The 22,259-nt window shown below is 45.2% G+C and overlaps 1 protein-coding gene across 1 annotated transcript; it reads left to right on the top strand.

The window, feature by feature from the left end:
- The first annotated feature begins 4,645 nt into the window (after window positions 1-4,645).
- LOC141109946 (phospholipase A2 inhibitor NAI-like) lies at window positions 4,646-19,418 on the top strand. Its single transcript, XM_073601200.1, has 5 exons — window positions 4,646-5,016; window positions 9,536-9,649; window positions 14,130-14,279; window positions 18,616-18,759; window positions 19,124-19,418. The coding sequence occupies exons 1-5, from the start codon at window positions 4,965-4,967 to the stop codon at window positions 19,315-19,317; spliced, it is 654 nt and encodes a 217-aa protein (XP_073457301.1). The 5' UTR covers window positions 4,646-4,964; the 3' UTR covers window positions 19,318-19,418.
- Window positions 19,419-22,259: the final 2,841 nt, after the last annotated feature.

Here is a 22,259-nt window from a genome sequence, read left to right as displayed (position 1 = left end):
CATACCCAGCCAAGGGTAGACGGACATAGATGGACATATAAAATGGATAAGATACACTTATGACTAAGGTAGCCCACATAGATCTAAATAAAACATAAATGAGATGCGTCATCACTTTTGTGCACCTGCTCCTCATTCCAGCACAGTGGCGGAGTTACCAGGGTCGCAGCAGTCGCATTTGTGACTGGGCCCTCGGGTTCCGCCACTGTAGGGGGGCCTGCTGCCTGGGAGATAGTACAGTAATGTACACTCACGGTGTACACTACAGTCATTCATGGGGAATCCACTCCACCCATCCTCTCCGGCCACTCCGCCCATCCTCCCCAAGCACACTCACGGGCACACTGCACAGGCTCTGCCCATCCTCTTCACCCATTCTTTCATCTCGCACTCAGGGGCATAGTCCCCGCCCGCTTCACCCATCCTATCCGCCCATGCTCTCTGCCTGCACTCACGGGCACAGTCCCCACCCGGTCCGCCCATCTTCTCCAGTTCCATCTGCACTCACAGGCCCCGCCCATCCTCTCTGCTTGCCCAAGCAAGACCCAGCAAGGAGGGGGAACCAAGTGATCTGCAAGTAAGTGGCACCCATCCCTCTATATCAACACTGCCACTGATCCCCACACCACCACTACTGCACCGATTCCCTCCCACACCACTACTGCCACTGATACCCCCCACACCACCACCACCACTACTGCCACTGATATCCCCCCACACCACCACCACCACTACTGCCACTGATACCCCCCACATCACCACCACCACTACTGCCACTGATATCCCCCCACACCACCACCACCACTACTGCCACTGATACCCCCCACATCACCACCACCACTACTGCCACTGATACCCCCCACACCACCACTACTGCCACTGATCTCCACACCACCACTACTGCCACTGATACCCCCCACACCACCACTACTGCCACTGATACCCCCCCACCCCACCACCACCACTACTGCCACTTATACCCCCCAAACCACCACCACCACTACTACCACTGATACCCCCCCACACCACCACCACCACCACTGCCACTGATGCCCCCCACACCACCACTACTGCCACTGATCCCCACACCACCACTACTGCCACTGATACCCCCTACACCACCACCACTGCCACTGATACCCCCCCACACCACCACCACCACTACTGCCACTGATACCCCCCACACTACCACCACCACTATTGCCACTAATACCCCCCCACACCACCACTACTGCCACTAATCCCCACACCACCACTACTGCCACTGATACCCCCCACACCACTACCACCACTACTGCCACTGATCCCCACACCACCACCACCACTACTGCCACTGATCCCCACACCACCACTACTGCCACTGATGCCCCCCACACCACCACCACCACTACTGCCACTGATACCCTGATACCACCACCACCACTACCACTACTGCCACTAATCCCCCACACCACCACCACTACAGCCACTGATACCCTGAACCCCCCACACCACCACAACCACTGCTGCCACTGATCCACCCCACCATGACCACTATTGCCAGTGATCCCATCCTTGCCACTGATACAATTCCCCTCCCCACCACTCATCCCATCCCACCCCCCAAACCACCACCCTCGCCACGGATCCCATCCTCCCACCACCGCTGCCACTCATTTCATCCAATGTCCACCACTGCTGCCACTCATCCCATCCCACCCTCCTCCATCCATCATATACAAATCATTCATTCATTCATTCATTCATCACCCTTGCCACTGATCCCATTCCCCCAACCACCTCTTCCACTAATCCCATTCAATCCCCCTACCACTGATCCCACCCCCCAACCACAACCCTTGCTACTGATCCCATCCCCCTCACCGCTGCCACTCATCCCATCCCCACCCAACCACCGCTGCTGTCACTGATCCCATCCTCCCACTGCTGCCACTCATCCCATCTCTCCCTCACCGCTGCCACTCATCCCATCTCCCACCACCGATGCCACTGATCCTATCCCTCCCCAACCACCACTGATCCCATCCCCCACCAGCACCACTGCCACTCATCCTAGGGGCATAACTACAGGAGTCACAATTGTAATAGCACACATGTTGCCCCTGAACACCTGGATATGGGGGGGGCATTTAGAGGAACAAATCCCCTCCATTTTTCTCCTGCAGCCATTAAAAATCTGCTTCTCCTCCTCTCCCTCTGATAGGCATTCAGTGGCTGCAGGAGGAAAACTGAGGGGATTTGTCCCCCCTCCTATCCAGGTCCTGCTGCCCCTGGGATCAGTGGGAAGGGCCCTGGCTGGAGGTCAGGGGGGTTCTCCATGGTTTCTTGCACCGTGGCCCTGAAGGTTCTAGTTACACCACTGTTCCAGCATCCAGGTGATTGCTGTTGCATTCTCCCTGTTTGTGTCTACCTGCAAGGTGATTGATATGGTCAGTCACCTGTTATAAGCAAACTGAACACTCTATCCCTTGCTTGTGATAGAGACAGTATACCTGCATTGTTCCTGTTCAAGCCTCCCATTTGTCTGCCCCGCTTTGCTAGTCTGGATTTCCCTGTGCATGGCCTGGATCGGATATTGGACTATTCCCCGAACTCTGCCTGCCTTTTACCTGGACTCTTATTGGATCGGATATTGAATAAAAATATTTAGCCAGCAGTATTGAGCAAAAAATGAGTGCAACATCCTGTATTAGAAAAAAAGAAAAGAGAATCCCCTTGTGGTGGACTTTTAAGACACAATATATTGAAGAAGATAATGTTATTTTTAAGGTTTCAAGATATTTATTTAGAAAAATATAGAAAACATAAAAAACAGGGAATGCTTAAACATGTCTAAAACTTTGTCACCATCATTAGAAATACAATACAGTCTATACTTCTTGCAACCGACGCATTTCAGAGTACCCTCTGTTGCCAGTCTTATGGCAACAAATGTCCGATGGAGCCTACACATGGTCGGAATTTCCAACAACAAGCTCACATTGAACATTTGTTGTCGGAAATTCCAACCATGTGTACACGGCATTAGTCCGTAGGGTTCAATATTGAGTTGGCCCACCCTTTGCAGCTTTAACAGCTTCAACTCTTCTGGGAAGGCTGTCCACAAGGTTTAGGAGTGTGTCTATGGGAATGTTTGACCATTCCTCCAGAAGCACATTTGTGAGGTCAGGCACTGATGTTGGAGAAGAAGGCCTGGCTCACAGTCTCCGCTCTAATTCATGCCAAAGGTGTTCTATCGGGTTGAGGTCAGTTCCTCCACCCCAAACTCATTCATCCATGTCTTTATGGACCTTGCTTTGTGCACTGGTCCAAATCATTTGGTGGAGGGGGGATTATGGTGTGAGGTTGTTTTTCAGAGGCTGGACTTGGCTCCTTAGTTTCAGTGAAGGGAACTCTTAAGGCGTCAGCATACCAAGACATTTTGTACAATTTCATGCTCCCAACTTTGTGGGAACAGTTTGGGGATGGCCCCTTCTTGTTCCAACAACCCTACAGCATAATCCCCGCTCCACAAAATGATTTGGACCAGTGCACAAAGCAAGGTCCATACATGGATGAGTGAATCTGACGTGGAGGAACTTGACTGGCCTGCACAGAGTCCTGACCCCAACCCTTTAGAACACCTTTGGGATGAATTAGAGCCGAGAATGCAAGCCAGGCCTTCTCATCCAACATCAGTACCTGACCTCACAAATACGCTTGTGGAAGAATGGTCAAACATTCCCATAGACACACTCTGAAACAATGTGGACAGCCTTCCCAGAAGAGTTGAAGCTGTTATAACTGCACAGGGTGGGCCAACTCAATATTTAATCCTACGGTCTAAGACTGGGATGCTATTAAAGTTCATGTGCGTGTAAAGGCAGGCGTCCCAATAGGGGTTTTATTTAAAAAGAAACGGCACCCTCCGAATCTGGTGCAGCTGTACATGGTAGCAAATCTGCTTCTAACTTCAGCTTTTTCAATTAAGCTTTAACAATAAAACCTGGAAGCTGATTGGTTTCTATGCAGAGCTGCACCAGATTTTGCATTCTCCAGCTTTAGTAAATCTCCCCCCATTGTGTATCTTTAGAATGGCTTGGCACACAGAGACACTGTACCCAACCCATCCGAGGGTCTGGGTACCATGTGATTGCTGTGATTGCTTCACGCTATCACAGCAATCACATGGTACTGTTTACAGTACTGATCCTTCCCCTTACAGCAGGGAAAGGATAGAGATCAGTACTTATGAATTTTTACTTAATGAATTAACTTTTACTTTTACCTAATTACTTTTGGTAATATAGTGTAATTTCATTGTCATTATACTGTAAATAGGAAAAAAAAATACAGAATATTATTAAAATGTGTATCCACAGTGACACTAGTTGTTTTAAAGCTAACAAATGGTCAGAAGTAGAAAAAAATGCCAAATTTTGTTACATCTTTTTGTCTATAGATTGCATAGCAAATAAAATATGTTTTTGCAAAACAATATCACTAAACACATAAAAAAAATGTATTACTTTGTTCATTTAGATGTGACTCTCCACTTGGTCCTTGCCCCTTTTAGGTTGGAGACCCCTGTTTTGTCTTTTAGATGGAGATTAGAGAGGCAGTTGGAGGACCTTTAATGGTTTTGTATAGGGCCCCACCCCACATTTTGCTATGCAAAAAAAAAAACAACTTTAATGTATAAGAATATTAAATTTTAATCTCTCAGATGGTAATAAGACTTTCAAACTCTAATGCATTTTCAGACTAGGAAATCCAGTGTCCATTTAAAGGAATAGAACTCAAAGGCATTAATAAATAAATAAATAAATAAATAAAAAACATTGTCAGTAATGTTTGTGATGCAGAAATATTATTTGTAACTGGTCCAAACATTACCACACCCAAATCACAATAAGCAAGGCGTTCTCCAGCAAACAGAGACAGATGTCCCTTCTACCAATGTAGATGTACTGCAGGCTCTCATAATGTCATCATTCTTACATATTATTGGTGTGCTCTTGGCTTTGGCAGCATCTGGTAAGTGTTTATTAATATCTTTTTGAAATAATTTATAAATGTCATTTATAGATTTTTTTTTTTATTTTTTTTTTTTATATATATTTTTTTATTTGTTAAGGTATATTATTATTATTATTATTATTATTATACAGGATTTATATAGCGCCGACAGTTTACGCAGCGCTTTACAACAACAATTAGGGCAGACAGTACAAGTACAATACAATTCAATACAGGAGGAATCAGAGGGCCCTGCTCGTTAGAGCTTACAATCTAGGAGGGAGGGTCAAGTTATACAAAAGGGTAATAGCTGTGGGGGATGAGCTAATGGAGAAAATAATGCAGTTGTTAGATGGAGGCAGGATAGGCATATAAACTCTCCTAAAACTAATAACAGAACGGTATGTCAACATTAAACTGATCTAATTCATCTAAACCAATTTACTAAAAATGTAAAAGCTTGAACATGCTTTTATTTATTTATTTATTTTTAATAATTATTATTCTGAGTACTCAAAGATCTGCACCAAGTCCCAGGCTCTGTTTGCAACTTGTGCTACATGCAGCTACAAATTGAAAGCACTGGATTTGTGAAATTGAATTTTATTTACTGTGATTTTCTTTTTTTTTTCTGTAAAAAATAATATAAATAAATAAATATTATAACAATATTAAAAAAAATAAAATAAAATAAATAAATACTATAACAAGGCTACTAAGAAAACAGGTCCAGGGTTTTCCAAAGGGGGAACCATTTAAAGCCCATTGCACCCTTAAAAAAATGCCTTCCCCGTTACAATGCATCTTGCCAAAAAAAAAAAAATTTGCAGCTTGCAAAAAATCTTTTGATTTTTACTCAAGATTTTAGGGAAATTACTGTAAAACCCAAATTATGTACATTTCGAAAGTAAGATGTGGGTATTGCAAGGGGTGAAGGAGCCATGCTAGATCTCTAATGTTAGGGCTGAATATGGACAGCTCCCATCCTGGACATGTAGGAGGAGAATGATAAATGTGCCCAGGCACTTCTTACTTAATGATTTTTACTTTCTTGTGAGTTTTGCTTTGAAGAGTAGTTCCAGCTGATATGAAAGCAAAAACAAACAAATGAATGTGTTTTGCAAAGTACATGTGATTAAAGCGGAACTTTACCAGTAACAAATTAATAAAAAATAATGATTTTTAGCAATGAACATACATTGCACATTAACCACATGCCGACCAGTGCACAACGATATACGTCGGTAAAAGGGCGCGGCTGGGCAAATGGGCGTACAGGTACGTCCCCTTTAAGAAGCGGCATTGTGGGCCCTCCGCGTGCTCCGTGACCGCGGGTCCCGCAGACTCGATGTCCACCGGGTGCTCGCGATCATGTCACAGAGCGGAAGAACGGGGAGATGCCTGTGTAAACAAGGCATTTCCCCGTTCTGCCTTGTGACATGACAGAGATCACTGCTCCCTGTCATCGGGAGCAGTGATCGCTGTCATGTGAGTTGTAGCCCCTCCCCCCACAGTTAGAATCACTCCCTAGGACACACTTAACCCCTTGATCGCCCACTAGTGTTTAACACCTTCCCTGCCTATGTCATTTCTGCAGTAATCAGTGCATTTTTATAGCACTGATCTCTGTATAAATGCTAATGGTCCCAAAATAGTGTCAAAAGTGTCCGATCTGTCCGGTCGCAGTCACGATAAAAAAATCACAGATCGCCGCCATTACTAGCAAAAAAAAAAAAAAGGAAGAAAAATGCCATAAAACTATCCCCTAGTTTGTAGACGCTATAACTTTTGTGCAAACCAATCAATATACACTTATTGTTTTTTTTTTATTTTTTTACCAAAAATATGTAGAAGAATATATATCGGCCTAAACTGAGGGAAAAAAAATATATACAGAGAGGCAGAGAGCTTCATGCTTGTTAACAGTTGGGTTGGACGGCCCTTCAGGGTTGGATCGGGGTGCGCCAGGGGTGTCGGCTGAGCCCTTTGCTATACATCTTCGCAATCGACCCCATTCATCAGAAGGCTAGAGAGCGGACCGTTGTGTGGGGTGCTGGTGGGCATTACTGGTGAGCCGCCCTTGAGGGTTGTAGCCTATGCTGATGACGTTTCTGTCTTTATCTGTCGGACAGAGGAGGTGCAGGAGGTGGTCTCAGTTATAGAGCAGTATTCCGAGGCATCAGGATCCAAGGTCAACCGTGATAAAAGTGACTTTTTTTGGATGAGTGAGGAAGGTGAGAGCTTTGCACTTCCGGACACCTACCCGAGGCCTCAGCAGAAAGTCAAAGTATTAGGCATCGAGTTTGTCCCTGATGATTACAGTAGGTCAAATTGGGAAGCCAGGCTGAATGATGCTGATGTCAAGGTAAAATGCTGGAAAGGGTGGCAGCTCTCCTTGAGGGAAAGGGTGGACTTGATTAAGACCTACCTGATTTCTACCTTTCTGTATGTCAGCTTTGTTTGCATCTTGCCAGAGTCTTGCTATACCAGGATTTATAGTTGTTTCTTCCAATTATTATGGGGGAACAGGCTGAATCTTGTGAAGCGGAATGTGACTTACCTATCTAGGTGGAAGGGTGGCCTAGGGATGGTCAACCCAGTTGTGTTCTTCGCTCTGATTTTTTGAAACATAATTTTGGTAACATGCTAGCAGAGAGACCACCTGGATGGGTAGGTATTTTCCAGATCTGGTTTAGACCTTTTCTGGGCTATTGGGAGAGTGGCGGGCCAGTGAAAGGCCTAAGGGTCAAGCATGGTAAGCTCCCGGCTTATGTTGCCCCGTGCCTGAAAATTCTTACATGGTGGCATGTGACAGCAGAGGATATCAGGTCCCTCCCTAGGAGACTCCTGGGTGAGAAGATCAAGGATACTGTGTTTCATGTGCCACTGGCCTTAAGGGATTGCCCAGGTCATATTATGAGGGAAAGTTTACATTTGATAAATTCTGAGCGGATTCCCTTGAAATTTAGGGACCAGGCCTAGCTCACTTTCCACGATAGGCTCTATGTGAGGGGGAACGTGAAGTGCCGCTCTTTGGACAATCATAGTTGTCCAAGAGTGGAGTGTCAGGGTGAAGTGTAAACCATGGACCACTTCTTGCTTCAGTGCCCTTTCAATGTAGAAGTCTATAAAAAGGTGGGGGGGGGGGGCTCTGAATATTCCTTTCTTGCCTAGCATGTCTTATGCTGAGTGGGTGCATTGAGCATTGCAGAATCACAAATGGATTTGATTTGGACACTCTTTTTGTAGTCAGCTTAGTAGTCCGATATTACACCTGGAATGCACGGTGTCATGGTATCCCTTCGGCAGAAAGTCCTTCCTGTTCCAGTGGTGGTGTGTGAGATTCTTGGTGAGGTAGGGAAAATTCAGGGTCTCGAGAAAGACAGATAGCGGCAAAGGGTCTGGATAAAGGCGTGGAGGAATATCAGGCCTGTAGCTGCTGTTTGTTGATCTCTGGGTGTTGGGTTCTTTCCCTGTTTTCTATCTGGACACCCCCTTAGATTTTCAAGGATAAACATAATTTTGAAGAAAGGCTACATACACATGATAATCTATGTTTCTTGGTCTAAATGTTAATCAAGCTGAGTAATGGAGTAATGTGTAGAATTTTTGAATATTATATACTGTGTGTGTATGTATATATATATATATATATATATATATATATATATATATATATATATATATAGTGTAAGATAATACAGTGATATTGCTCTTGGTTGGAAAAAAAACAAAAAACTTTTGTTCATAAATTATAGGTTGAAGTAAGCCTTTATTATTATTATTATTATGTTTAGTCGTGTATACAGTAAGTTATGCATACATAACTTACTGTTATGTATTAACCCTTTCATGCCCCCCTCTTCTCCAACACATCATATCTGCATACTGTCGTCATGTGACCTCTATATTAACCTTTTCACCTCCCTTATCCTACACATTAGCCCTTTTACCTCCATCCTGCCACTGTATGTGACCTGTAAATTAACCCCTTCACCCTCTTCTTCCTCTATGTATAACCCATACATTCATTTTTCTAGTGCACCATTCTCTAACTCCGTGTTTAAAGAGAAATGAAACTGTATCTGAGCACCAGAAACTGAAAACACTGTTTAATTCACTTTTAATATGCAAAGAAAACTCTTTCATCCATATCTCCAACCTTTATTTTGTTGAGAAATCACTTCAAATCTCTACTATCCTGCCATTTTAATTTCTAACACAAAGTAAAGAAAACGTTTTTTTTCTTTTTTCCAAAATGTTTGTTCATTTTTTTCTTTTTATAGTAAAAAAATAAAAACACAAAACTTACTTAATACTACTATAAGAAATCGCTATCTGGAAACCTAATTTGTTAATAGCTTTGCATGATTGCGAAATTGTCAGTCAAACTACCATAGTGCTGAAAACTAAAAAATGGCCGGTAATGAAGGGGTATTAAAGGCCGGTACTCAATTAGGTAAATCCCTTTTTAGTAAATGATAAAAGGGCTTCTAGGACTGCTACTCACTTGGTGTTGTGATTTCTCTCTATTTAGGCTGCTCTCTCTTATGCACTCAGTGTATATCTCGATCAAAGTCGTGTGTCGGTTCCAATGTAAGTTGTCCTTCTGACTCTCTTTGTGGAGTTGCATACTCAGAAACCGGTTATGGTAAGTTTCTTTTTTTTTTTAAATACAAAAACTGGTGCTAACCTTCAAATGCGTATTTGATGGTAGAGCTTTAAGGGCATCAGTTAGTATGATGAGTTGAAGGGAGATGATGAAATGGGGGTTATGGAGTTGAGGAGGAAGGAGATGATAATGATGAAGGGTCATGGTGATGAGGAAGGGGTGGATGATATTGAGAAGGGATTATTGAGATGGGGGGGGGGGGTGTGATGAAGAGTTATAAAGATGAGGCGAGGGGGAGATAATGATGAGGAGGGGTTATAGAGATGAGGTGAGAGGGGAGATGATGATGAGGGGTTATTGAGATGAGAAGCAGAGGTGATGAAGTGTTATCGAGATGAGGATGGGTTATGCAGATGAAGGGGGAAGATGAACAGTTATGGAGATGAGGAGAGAGAGACATAATGATGAGGAGGGGTTATAGAGATGCGGAGGGGTTATTGAGATGAGGAGAGGGGGAGAAAATGATGAGGAGGGGTTATGTAGATGAGGGGGGGAAGATGACCGGTTATGGAGATGATGAGAGGGAGAGATAATGTTGAGGAGGAGTTATAGAGATTAGGAGAGGGGGAAATAATGATGAGGAAGGGTTATTGAGATGAGAAGGGGTGGCGATGAAGTGTTATGGAGATGAGGAGAGGGGGAGAAATGATGAGGAGGGGTTATGTAGATGAGGGGGGGAAGATGACCGGTTATGGAGATGAGGAGAGGGAGAGGTAATGTTGAGGAAGAGTTATAGAGATAAGGAGAGGGGAAAATAATGATGAGGAGGGGTTATTGAGATGAGAAGGGGTGGTGATGAAGTGTTATGGAGATGAGGAGAGGGGGAGATAATGATGAGGAGGGGTTATTGAGATGAGGAGGGGGGAAGATGATGGTGAGGAGGGATTATAGAAATGAGAAGGGGAGGTGATGAAGTGTTATGGAGATGAGGAGAGGGGGAGAAAATGATGAGGAGGGGTTATGGAGATAAGGGGGGGGGGGGAATGACCGGTTATGGAGATGAGGAGAGGTAGAGATAATGATGAGGAGGAGTTATAGAGGTGAGGAGAGGGGGAAATAATGATGAGGAGGGGTTATTGAGATGAGGAGGGGGGAAGATGATGATGAGGAGGGGTTATTGAGATGAGAAGGGGTGGTGATGAAGTGTTATGGAGATGAGGAGAGGGGGAGATAATGATGAGGAGGGGTTATGGTGATGAGGAGGGGGGAAGATGATGATGAGGAGGGTTTATGGAGATGAGAAGGGGTTATAGAGATGAGGACGATGGAGATGATGATAAGGAGGGGTTATGGAGAAGAAGAGGGGGAGGGGGAAATGACGGTAGGTCTATGCTCCTTGTAATCCATTAAAGTGGAGTAGGCAGGGCTGACACCACATATTTAGGAATTAGGGGTCATTTATTCCATCACCGTTTTTCTGTCTTGCGCAATGTTTCTGTAATAATGTCGCCAAACAATACAACAGATATGCAATGCACAAACAACAGTCACCTATAGTAGCCAATAAATAATCACCCCTTAAAGTGACGCTGTCATTAGATTACAGCATATGTATAGCCAACACTTTTTTTTTTTTAATTTTTGAAAACAGCAAGGAAGTGTAGCGCTCTTTTGGGAGTGGGGGAATGTTATGAGAAATGGCACTGCAACCAGGATATAACATTGATCGTAAGTATGTAGATGCACACCAATATGGAAATAATACAAGCTGTATATAAGACAAGAATAATAATTGTACATACCTCTAATGTACACACAGGTATTATCAGGGCTCAACAATAGTCATGACGGAATTCTGCACATATACCCAGGTATATACCCAGGTATACAGTATATATTTATTAATAGAGATACATCCTGAAGTACATTGCAGCAAAGTCCAGTTGCAGGGGCCCTTGGGGATCATCACAATGTGGCATTCGTATTTTTGTCAGAGACCTGAAGACAAAATCTGCAGTGATGAGGAGCCATTCTACAACTCAACTGGAATGCAGTTTCTCATACACAGAAACTCTGGTGTGACACTGAAACTAAGAGCTTCCCAGTGGCAGCCCGTCCATTAGGGGTGCACAGGCGCCGTCCTCCCTATCCATGCGTCTGGCCCCCTAATCTACATGTAGGGCGCCAGGACACATGGATTCCAACAGGGTTTTTTTCTTTTTTGAAGCACATGATTAGAGTCTGAGGCTCTAACAGGCTTCAAAAAAGGGTGGGCTTGGGGTGCAGAGCACTATGCCCTGAGCCCACCCAGTTTTGTGACAATAGCGAATAGCGAATATTCGCTATTGTCACACTGAGGAACACACTGAGGAAGCGGGTCCTAATTGGCCTAAAGGAGAAAAGAGTCCATTGTCCTAGGAGGAGGAATAGGGAGGAGCAGGGTGGGGACAGTATAGCGGAGGGCTCTGGAGCTGCTGGAGAGTTTCACGGCCATGGAGCTGTTGATCAGAGCCATGCAGAGTATGGGCAGAGAGGAGCAACAGTCCCCAGTGTGAGTACTGTACTGAGCCTGAACTGACAGCTATGTAACCAACCGACCCACGGGGGTGGCTGTGGGTGCTTTGTTTGCCACCCCCCTAAATATACCACCAGACGCCACTGGAGTTACTCTATTCACTCTGTTCTTAGTCCCTAATAGTGTCTAATATGTCACATAACTGGACCTCTAACTACCAGAAGTGGCTGCCTGGATGCCTAACCTGGCTCTAGCCTATGCTGGTGATCGAGTCCTAAGCTCAACCTAGCTACAGAATCCCAGACCAGAAATACCTAAAATAACCGGAGCTGCATATAACTAAAATAACAGGAGCTGAATATAACTTCTATTGCAATAAACATGTTCACCTACTAATATACAGGAAGGTGACCACTACATATATAAGCAACAGACCTAGTTGTCTGGCACTGTGTATGTAAGATAATAACAATAGGACAGAGACTGGTCTGTCACCAGGATTCAGATTAAGGTGTTATAGACAGCTACAGTTCAATAACCAGAACACATGAACAATTACCTAATAGTCTCTGCTTCTGGCCTGGATAAAATACAACAACAGCTCGTGTATGTGGGCATGTAGTCTCCAAAAACCTCTCTATCTACTTGCTTCCTCTGGGGTATTTTAACCCAACCTCCCAGAGACAGGAAATGCATACATAATAAACTGTGTATAATAAAAGAACAGGTATTTACATTTACAAACTGTAGGGGGCAGCAGATTCCTACAGAAGAGTTGAACCCCCTTAGTTTATGCAATCTGTATTCAGTTAGAGAGATTTCTCTGTACTTTTTGCCCCAGAGATGCAACAGAATTTGAAAGAAAATCTCTGCAAAGTGGGGGAAATCCCCTCTTTAGACTGTTGTCACCAGAACTGGTGTCCTAAATAAGGGTTTTACCCTCACTACTTCTATTGGCCACTGTCTTATAATTCTAGATTTTCTATTATCTCTGCCTCAGTGGCAGCGGTCACCAGAAGAGGGAATCTACCTAGCTGGACAGAGATAGCAATAAAAATCTCACAGGGATTCTAACCTTTCCTTACTCTATATAAATTAGGAAAAAAAAAAAGTTTTGACTATATATTTATTGTGTGCATATCAAAAAATACATCATAGTAAAATAACTGTAGTATACCTACCCATTGCATCCAAATATTTACTCTTTTCTCTTATGCCCCATACACACAATCAGAAATTCCGTCAGAAAAAACTTGGATGGTTTTTCCGACGGAATTCCGCTCAAGCTTGCCTTGCATACACACGGTCACACGAAAGTTCTCTGAACTTTCGACCGTCAAGAGCGCGGTGACGTACAACACTACGACGAGCTGAGAAAATGAAGTTCAATGCTTCCAAGCATGCGTGATTTTTTGCGTGTCCGAATTGCATACAGACTAACGCATTTTCGGATAGGAACTTTTTCCGACTGAAAAATAGAGAACCTGCTCTCAATCTTTGGCTGGCTGGAATTCTGCCAGCAAAAGTCAGATGGAATGTACACACGGTCGGAATTTCTGACCAAAAGCTCACATCCGACTTTTGCTGGCGGAATTTCTGATCGTGTGTACAGGGCATAAGGCCAGAATTGACCACGTTCCTGTGCAATTCTTGTGTGCTCCCCTGCAGTGCAATTTTGCAGCCCATTTAAATGGGCTACAAGTCATACCAAAATGCACAAAAAGTAGTGCATGCATTACTTTTGAAGAATGAGCTGCACCAAATCGTATGGTATTACGGCACCATGTGATCTGGTGCCTGTAAATGCTCTGCAATCGGGGTGCCCGTTAACAATGTTTTTCAGCAGGTTGCGAAGGCAGTGCATTTTGAAGACAGTGTGGGAACGTGCCTTTTCCTGCACCGCTTTTTGGTGTGAGCCATCCCTAAATGCGCTAAGTACTTGTTTGCTTTTAAAAAATGTGTTTATATTCATGGCAGGAAATGATATGTTTTGTTTAATTCTAGGCTGCGATACTACAAACCTCTATGTGATCTCATGTTTGCCTCAGGACGAGTGTGGTTTGAGTGGAAGTGCCACCTTTCCATCCGGGGTGACATTGAGGATGGGTACTTCATGTTGTTCTACCAGTCTTTGCATACCAAAGTTTCCTTCCTGTAAGTGACTTTCTTGACTTCCTCCCTGGCAGTACTTTATTGAAAAGTTAAATGCTCTGACTATCGACATTAACCTATTGCTGCTGCCTCCCTCTAGCCCTTTAAAGTGATTCTAAAATCTAAACCTTCTGTGTGCAGTAGCCCCCCTCAGCCCCCCTCAGCCCCCCTAATACTTGCCTGAGCCCATCTTCATCCAGCAATGTTGCAAAAGAGTCTCGGCTGTCCGGGACTCTCCCCCCTCATTGGCTGAGACAGCAGCAGGGGGCCATTGGGTCACGCTGCTATCAATCAAAGTCAGTGAGCCAATGAGTAGAGAGAGGGGAAAGGGTTGAGCCACAGCTCCTTGTTTGAATGGACACACAGAGCAGAGGCTCGCCCCGCCCCAGCAAGCTGCTTGCTGTAGGGGCACTCGGCAGGAGGGAGGGGCCAGGAGTGCTGGCGAGGGACCCGAGAAGAATAGGATCTGAGCTGCTTTGTGCAAAATGACTACACAGAGCAGGTAAGTGTGACATGTTTGGTGTTTTAAATGAAAACAAATGAGACATTAGTATCACTTTAGGTTGGTTTTAATTTGATATTTATGGCAGTTTTTGTTAAATAACAATCATGTTATGCTTACCTGTTCTATGTAGTGGTCTTGCACAGAGCAGAGCAGATCCTCCTCTTCTCGGGTCCCCCTCCAGTACTCCTGGCCCCTCCCTCCTACCGAGTGCCCCCAGAGCAAGCACCTTGCTATGGGTGTACCCAAGCAGGCTCGCTCCTGAGCCGCTGCTATGCATGTCCATTCACACACAGAGCCGTGGCTTGTCCCCGCTCCCACTCTCTCCTGATTGGCTCAGTGGCTGTGATTGACAGCAGCAGAAGCCAATGGCTCCTGCTGCTGTCTCAGCCAATGAGGAGGCTCTTGTGCACATCGTGATGTAAGGTAAGTATTAGGGGGGCTGCTGCATAGAGAAGGTTTGTTACCTTCATGCATAAAATGCATAAAGGTAAAAAAACCTTGAGCCTTTAAAACCACTTTAACTCTGAGAGGTGGAGTTCCTGATCATGTGATCACTGTATTTGACTTTCACAGGAGTCACATGATTGGGAACCTGTCCCATTGACTCCCAAATATAAGCAGTGAAAGGGAGCTGTAAGTGACAGACCAGCCAGTGTGCTGGGATAGTGCTCTCAGCACAGAACAATGAAGGCCAATGGCTGCATATGTATGGCAGTCCAGGTACCTCTGGGAAACATTCTACTACTATACATGCAGTGGATCTCCCCCTTCAATGCCAGGGTTTAAATGCTCATTTTTGTCTGGTACACAGTTTTACTTATGTAGCGCTCTCCCCAACCTCCAGAGGCCTGGTGGTGACCCCCATAGAGTGGGAGGGCTGATATTCCTCCTCTGGGTGCAGGTTACTAGGCATGGTGGTAGCTGTGCAGAGTGGAAAGATGGGCTATTTCTCTTAACAGGAAAATGCGGGAGAGAGGGGTAGGCAAATGCAATAGCAAATTGGCAGACGCCTCAGACAAATAGTAGAACAATGCCGACAGCAACACAGAAAAAGTGCCTTTAAGCTGAACCCAACAATCTGTATTCTTTAGCTGTCTCCTGTAGCAACAACTTAACTCACAGTATCCCACTGAATTTCCTCAGATGAGTTCTCTCCTGAAGCTTTTCCAGCCACTTTATAGTCCCCGGCTTATGAAGAGTCTCCTCTGATACTCATTCAGAACTCCCTCCCTCTCAACCTGTCAGAAGTGTTGACCCTCTGGCAACTTCCTATCTCATGCCTCCCGGCATCGACCAGGCTCCCTCCGGCAGAGCCCTTTTACACGTGGTTAGGCCTCAGGCTTCAGGCCTACACCGCAACAGCTGCTCCTCACGCACCCACCCAGACCGCAGTTCGGGTGGAAAAAACCCAGATCATCTGACCTCCACCGAATGAATACCTTCTCCCAGCATCCTCCGCAGCCAAAGAAGCTCCTGGTGATTGGCTGAGAGAAGTATACACACTCATAACCTGCATTCTCTGTCATTCATCACACTGATGACAAAGGTAACAGTGCCACCTATTGACAAATGGGAGAAATTACAGTTAACACCAGGCTTAGGAGAAACCCATTTGATCAATAGACTACAAATTAGCCAGGCTAGCTACCACCTAGCTCAGCTACATTTATTATCAGCCCTGTTTAGGACAAGGGTGCTACACTTACCTTATCCCACTCTCCCACAGTCTTCCTCCTCTCTGTGCAACCGGTCCTCTTTTCTTCAGTGCTCTATTAGTTAAACTCTAATGTCATCACATACAATGCAGGACCAGCAGTCTTAGATTGTAAGTGAAGATGCCTAGGGCCCAACCACATCCTGAAACATGGGAGGGAAGAGGAGAGTGCTGACTGCTGGGTGAAGACAAATTTGAAGACAGATTTCTCCACAGTGCCTACAGAGAGTGCTAGAGAAGTGAATGAAGGCTTGTTTTAATGTGTTCCTGCCAACCTAACACATATGTGCAGCAGTATGGTGGGTGTACTTTGATGCTGAGCCACTGCATATATGTGTCAGCCAGCTCCATTTTGCTGTACTGAGGGCATGCTTATTGACACTCTCCCAGCACAGTGACCAAACTGTCACTAAAAGCTCCTAAATACTGGAGTTTAGGCAGGTTGTTAACAAATTTAGTTTGCCAGGTCGTAATTATCCTGGTTAATTGTTGGAAGATCCACTGATTCCTCTCTAATTCTGGAATTGCTGCACCTTTTCTATTCTGTCACTAGGTGGCGCTGTAGCTGGTGACATTAGAATGACAAGGGCTTAGCAAGGTCAGATCATGAATAGATGGGTGTCTCAGTGAATTGGCAGGGGTTTCTTTAGTCCCTTGGCCTGCTGGGAGAACCTATTTATTTGGGTGGAGTCAGATAATCGGTTTTCTGTGCCACCTGGACGGCTGTCTGGGTGGATGTGTTATGTCGCCCCGGATTGCTAGGCCGGAAGCCTGAGGTCTATCCTGGGGACACCTGACTGCTAGGCTGCCTGAGGCCTATCCAGGAGCAGGAGAAGCAGCGTGGGGTTGGGACTGCAGGATTGGAGTCCAACCGAGTTGTGAAGGTTCAGCCGGATGGGGAACCAGTTGTGGACGGAGGTAAAGGGGAAGCAGTCGCCACTAAGGGACCATCCACATTATTACCAGAGACTACTGGGAGTAAGCTTGAGCAAGTATCAGAGCAGTCTTCTCACCAGCCGGGGATGGTGAAGAAGTGGGAAAGCAATAGCAAATGCCAAGCCAGGGAGCCAGCAGGATAGCTGGGTTGACGCTTGAGGAGTATACAGCGGTATAGCTGTGGAAGACCTCAGGGGATCCAGTGATGACTGGGATCAGGAAGTCTAGTGAAAGACTGGGAGCTCAGTGAGTGAAGAGCTACAGTGGGATACTGTGAGATAAGTAAAGGACTATTCTGTGTCACCAAGAGTTATGTAAAACTACCGTTAGTGACTGTTACAAGATTGGTTGCCATAAGAGACAGTGGTCCTACCTATACAGAAGTGGTATCCGGCTGGAGGCCTTCCCCTGTATAGCTGTCTACCTATAGAAGACTCGGAGTCTGCTAATCAGCATTGCATCTACTTAAGGGTGTCCTGGGCCTAACCCTCTATCCCACAGTTCTGTTAAGAGACAATAAATCTATTGTTCGCATTTAAAAAGTGACTGGCGCCCATCATTTCTTCTTGCATTACACCCACCATGCCTGGTAACCCACTCAACAGAGAAGGATGTAAGCTCTCCTTGACTCTGGAGGTCACCATTAGGCCTCTAGGGGTCAGGCCCTTGCTGCATACTGTTTACGAGAGCTAAGGTAATGTAAGTGCTTACATTTGCGTGAAACTAATCTACCTCTTTGTCCCCTGCTCCATCTGTTAACCACCTGTCACATGGAACTTTAATAAAAGGGTTTTTGAAAGTGCAGCCATCCGGAATTATTGCTTTATGTTTACGAGAGTTGTTGGGATGGGTTCCCAGTCATGTGACTATGGTACCAAACCAATCACAAGGACCACATGATCAGGAAGTGGCATGATTTGGAGTTGACAGCAAAGGGGGTACCATGCTTTTACTGCTTGTACAGAATATAAATACTGAATGTAAATATTTTAGTAAATACTAAAGTGTGCACAGTCTAGGTACATTCTGCATACTACCGGTTTGCACAGCCAGGAGCTAGGCCTTCACATTTCTCATTCTAAGATCTTCATTGTTGGAAGGACCGCGTATGGTGTCTGTCTTCTCTATCCTTATTACTAAAGTAAGTGTAATTACCTGCAATTTTATTTTCCTTTTTCTTTTAGTGCCATGGTACAATTCAATGTCCAACAATGGGTTGACGTGCCAATCTTGCAAGTCAGCTGACTCCACCTGGTGTTCCACTTCAGATACCATACAATGCACCGGCCATGAGAACATGTGCCTTCTGCATACTACAACAATGTCAGGTAAATAGTATAGACGCGATCTGTGTTATAAAAAAAAAGGCACGTCCGTGAAGAAGGAAAACTACCCATTTGCAAAATTTTATAACAGAAACAAAGAAAAAAATATTTTCCAAATTTTCAGTCTTTTTTCGTTTATTTAGCAAAAATAAAAACCCCAGTAGTGATTAAATATCACAAAACAAAAGCTCTATCTGTCTCAAAAAAATGATAAAAATGTCATATGGGTACAATGATGCGTCAATGATGAGTAATTGTCATTCAAAATGTAATAGTGCTGAAAGTTGAAAATTGGCTTGGGCAGGAAGGGGGTGAAATTGCCCGGTATTGGAGTGGTTAACATTGAAAAACTATTTTTTTTTTTTAGGAATGATGTCAACGTCAACAACATTTCGTGGTTGTGCCACAAAAAGCCTCTGCAACCTCAGCAGCCATTCTTATAGCACCGAAGAAGTGTCAGCAGAAATGAAGTTTATCTGCACCAGTGGAAGCTCGGGTCTCCGAAAAGGCTTCAACCTTCCTGCTGTGATCTGTCTTTTCTTGCTGAATTTATTCATCTAAAATGTTTGGAAAATAATTACTAGTACACAAACAAATACACAAAAGCTGTTTTGTTTTGCAGAATAAGAGATCCATTTATTAAAGTTTTCATCCAAGATTCACCCAACTGTCACTCAAGAGTCCACAATTTCTAGGTAAATCCTAGACAAAAATGTTTGAATGTGTATGGAAGTACAGCTGGTACAAACATTCATCTCACTCAGTGGTGGCTGGTTGGTCGGCTGGCACCCAATACCCGCCCCCCCCCCACCCCATGCTTTTGGTCAGTCGGGTCACCCGCACCCCCCCTCCCCATGGACGGTTGGTCAGTAGGTCGGTCATCCAGCCACGCAATTACCCCATCTAGGTCGTGGACGGGCAGCGCTCCTACGGGCGGTGGCTTCCATCGCGTCTCCTCCTCCTCTGCATCACGGCGGCTTCCACCGTGAATCTCCTCCCCCCTCCTCCGAGGTGTCCAATAGGATCACCTGTTCTTTCAGCCAATCGGGTGACGGGTCTCACAGCTTCCTGATTGGCTGGGAGGAGAATCAGTGTGACAATAGTGAATATTCACTATTGTCACACAAGTGGGTGTGCTCGGGTGCAGTAGTGCTCTGCACCCCGAGCCCACCCTTTTTTGAAGCCTATTAAAGCCTCTGGCTCTAATCATGTGCTTCAAAACAAAAACCCATTGGAATCCATGCATCTGGTGCCCCGCATGTAGATTAGGGGCCTGGATGCATGGATGAGGGGGGTAGAGCCCCTGCGCCCCTTATGAATGGGCCACCGCTGGTGGCAACATGAACAAGATGTACCTTCTAACAAGGTTTTTCCCCAAATGTGCTATTAACCAATAAATGTTGGAAAAAGTCCTACAAGTGATGTTAGTGGTGGCCCATCCATTAGTGGATGCCCAGGCACCGCCCCCTGTCTCCAGCCACCCCCTATATGTATAATGGATAGATTCATGCATAGCATGAATCTATCCATGGCCACTGCAGCTACCCCCAATTCATGCGTCTGGCCCCTTTTAGGATGCTGGGAGCCTGAATTACAGCGGCGGGGGTGTTTTTTTTTTGGAGAACCTGATTAGAGCCAGAGGCTCTAATAGGCGTCAAAATAGAGTGGGCTCGGACTACAGAGCATTGCGCCATGAGGCCACCCAGGTGTTACTACAGCAAATGAATATGTGCTGTTGTAACACTGATCCTCATTTTGGCCAATCAGAAACAGGTCTGAGACCCATTTTCCGATTGCCTGAAAAGAGAAGAGTCCCAATTGGCCTCCGAGGAGGAGGGAGGGAACGGAAGCCGCCGATGCCCATGGAGAGCAGGGGAAGGGAGAGCCATTACCGCCACCACCAAGGAGGAGCAAGGAAAGCTGCCGGTGAAGCTCGGGAGAAGCGTTGCATAGATGGGATAAGTGCAACAGACCTGTCCGCCAACCGACCAAACGCCAAGGAGGGGGGTATAACTCTTTTTCCGCCCCCCTTAAAAAAAAAATGACCACTGGCTGCCATTGGTTTACACATATTGGGTTGGGTCTCTAGTATCCACAGGATATCGTTTTTTAATTTCATAGGGGAGGGCACTTACAAGTAGTGTTAAGGCCTATAGCATTAATAGAAGTGATTTTATTAACAATGAAAGAGGAGAGTGCCACTTGGAAGTATCCTCATGACGCCCAACAATACATACTTGCATATCTTGTTACCATAGCACAAGTTCACATTAGGAATTATTAATGGGGCAATACCATATACAGGAGTGAAGCTAACTAGTGTTAAGTTATAAGAGCATGCAGTAAAAAGCCACAAAGTGAACATTATGAGTGTGCATGACATAATCATTTGTTGTGGAGGTGAACATAGAACACCAAGGTTCTAGAGGTATCTGTTCAGGATAGGAACATTTTGACCACCGACCGCAAGAAAACGCATACTGTGGCAAAACCTTGGCAAAACCGTGTTTTGTGTTTTCCCGTGGCCCGTGGTAAATGACGGCCAAGTGTACATGAAGCCTTAGGGTTTTGAGGCTTCAGTCCAGTTGCTAGTGAGGCAGGGAGCATCAGATTTCCCTGGTAGATTATGGGGGGAATTCAGACGAAAAACCACAAGAAACAAAAAACTTGCTGGAATTTCTGGGGCACTGGGAGCCATTTGCTCCCAGTGCTGCCAATCAAAGCCAGTGATGCAGGAGCGGGGAGTGGTGCCGAGTCCCACTGTTTATGTCAATGGACACACTGTGATTGGCCGGAGCCACGATGACGTCACTGCCGCGCATGCGCGGGAGCCACCGGTAACGGCACAGCAGCTGCAGAAACGGTACGAGTGAGCCGTTTCTTCTGTGTGCATGTGCCAATGATGTCGGCACATGCTGATACAGTGAATATCTTCTAAACAGTGCAAGTTTAGGAGATATTCACTGTACCTACAGGTAATTCTTATTGTAGGCTTACCTGTATGTAAAAGTTGTGTTTAAGGGTTTACAACCACTACTAAACCCTCATTTAAAAAAAAAATATAACAAACATATCATACTTACCTCCACTGTGCCGTTCGTTTTGCAGAGAGTGGCCCAGATCCTTGTATTCTGGGGTCCCCCGGCGGCGCTCACGGCTCCTCCCTGCATTGGGAAACCCCCTAGGAGAAGCGCTCTCCTTGGGGGTCCCCATGAGGGCGCAATCCCGAGTCCAGCATTAGCATCCATAGACACAGAATGCTGGATTTGGCTACGCTTCTGTCAATTTATCCATTCAAGAGACTCTGGGCAGAGAGGTGTGGGGGCTGGGGGGCTGGTCTCTGTCATAAATTTTTCACCTTAATGCAAGGGATGCATTAAAGTGGATGTAAACCCATTTTTTTTTTTTAATTAAGGCTTGCACCTTGTACAGTATAGGATTTTATGTCACAGTCTTGCCATAAAGAGTTAATCCAGCTCTGAGTAATCCTCTTATCTTTTTTC

The sequence above is a fragment of the Aquarana catesbeiana genome, linkage group LG10 (assembly GCF_042186555.1).
Source record: "Aquarana catesbeiana isolate 2022-GZ linkage group LG10, ASM4218655v1, whole genome shotgun sequence".
Classification (NCBI taxonomy): Eukaryota; Metazoa; Chordata; class Amphibia; order Anura; family Ranidae; genus Aquarana; species Aquarana catesbeiana.
Note: the sequence above shows the minus strand (reverse complement) of the source record. Positions and strands in the feature narration are given on the sequence as shown.

What these genes read in the sequence shown, in the direction of transcription:
- LOC141109946 (XM_073601200.1), top strand. Translation starts at nt 4,965, where the DNA reads ATGTCATCATTCTTACATATTATTGGTGTGCTCTTGGCTTTGGCAGCA. An exon ending in CTTGGCTTTGGCAGCATCTG is followed by an intron (nt 5,017 to 9,535) that starts GTAAGTGTTTAT and finishes CTCTCTATTTAG; the next exon opens with GCTGCTCTCTCTTATGCACT. An exon ending in CATACCAAAGTTTCCTTCCT is followed by an intron (nt 14,280 to 18,615) that starts GTAAGTGACTTT and finishes TTTTTCTTTTAG; the next exon opens with TGCCATGGTACAATTCAATG.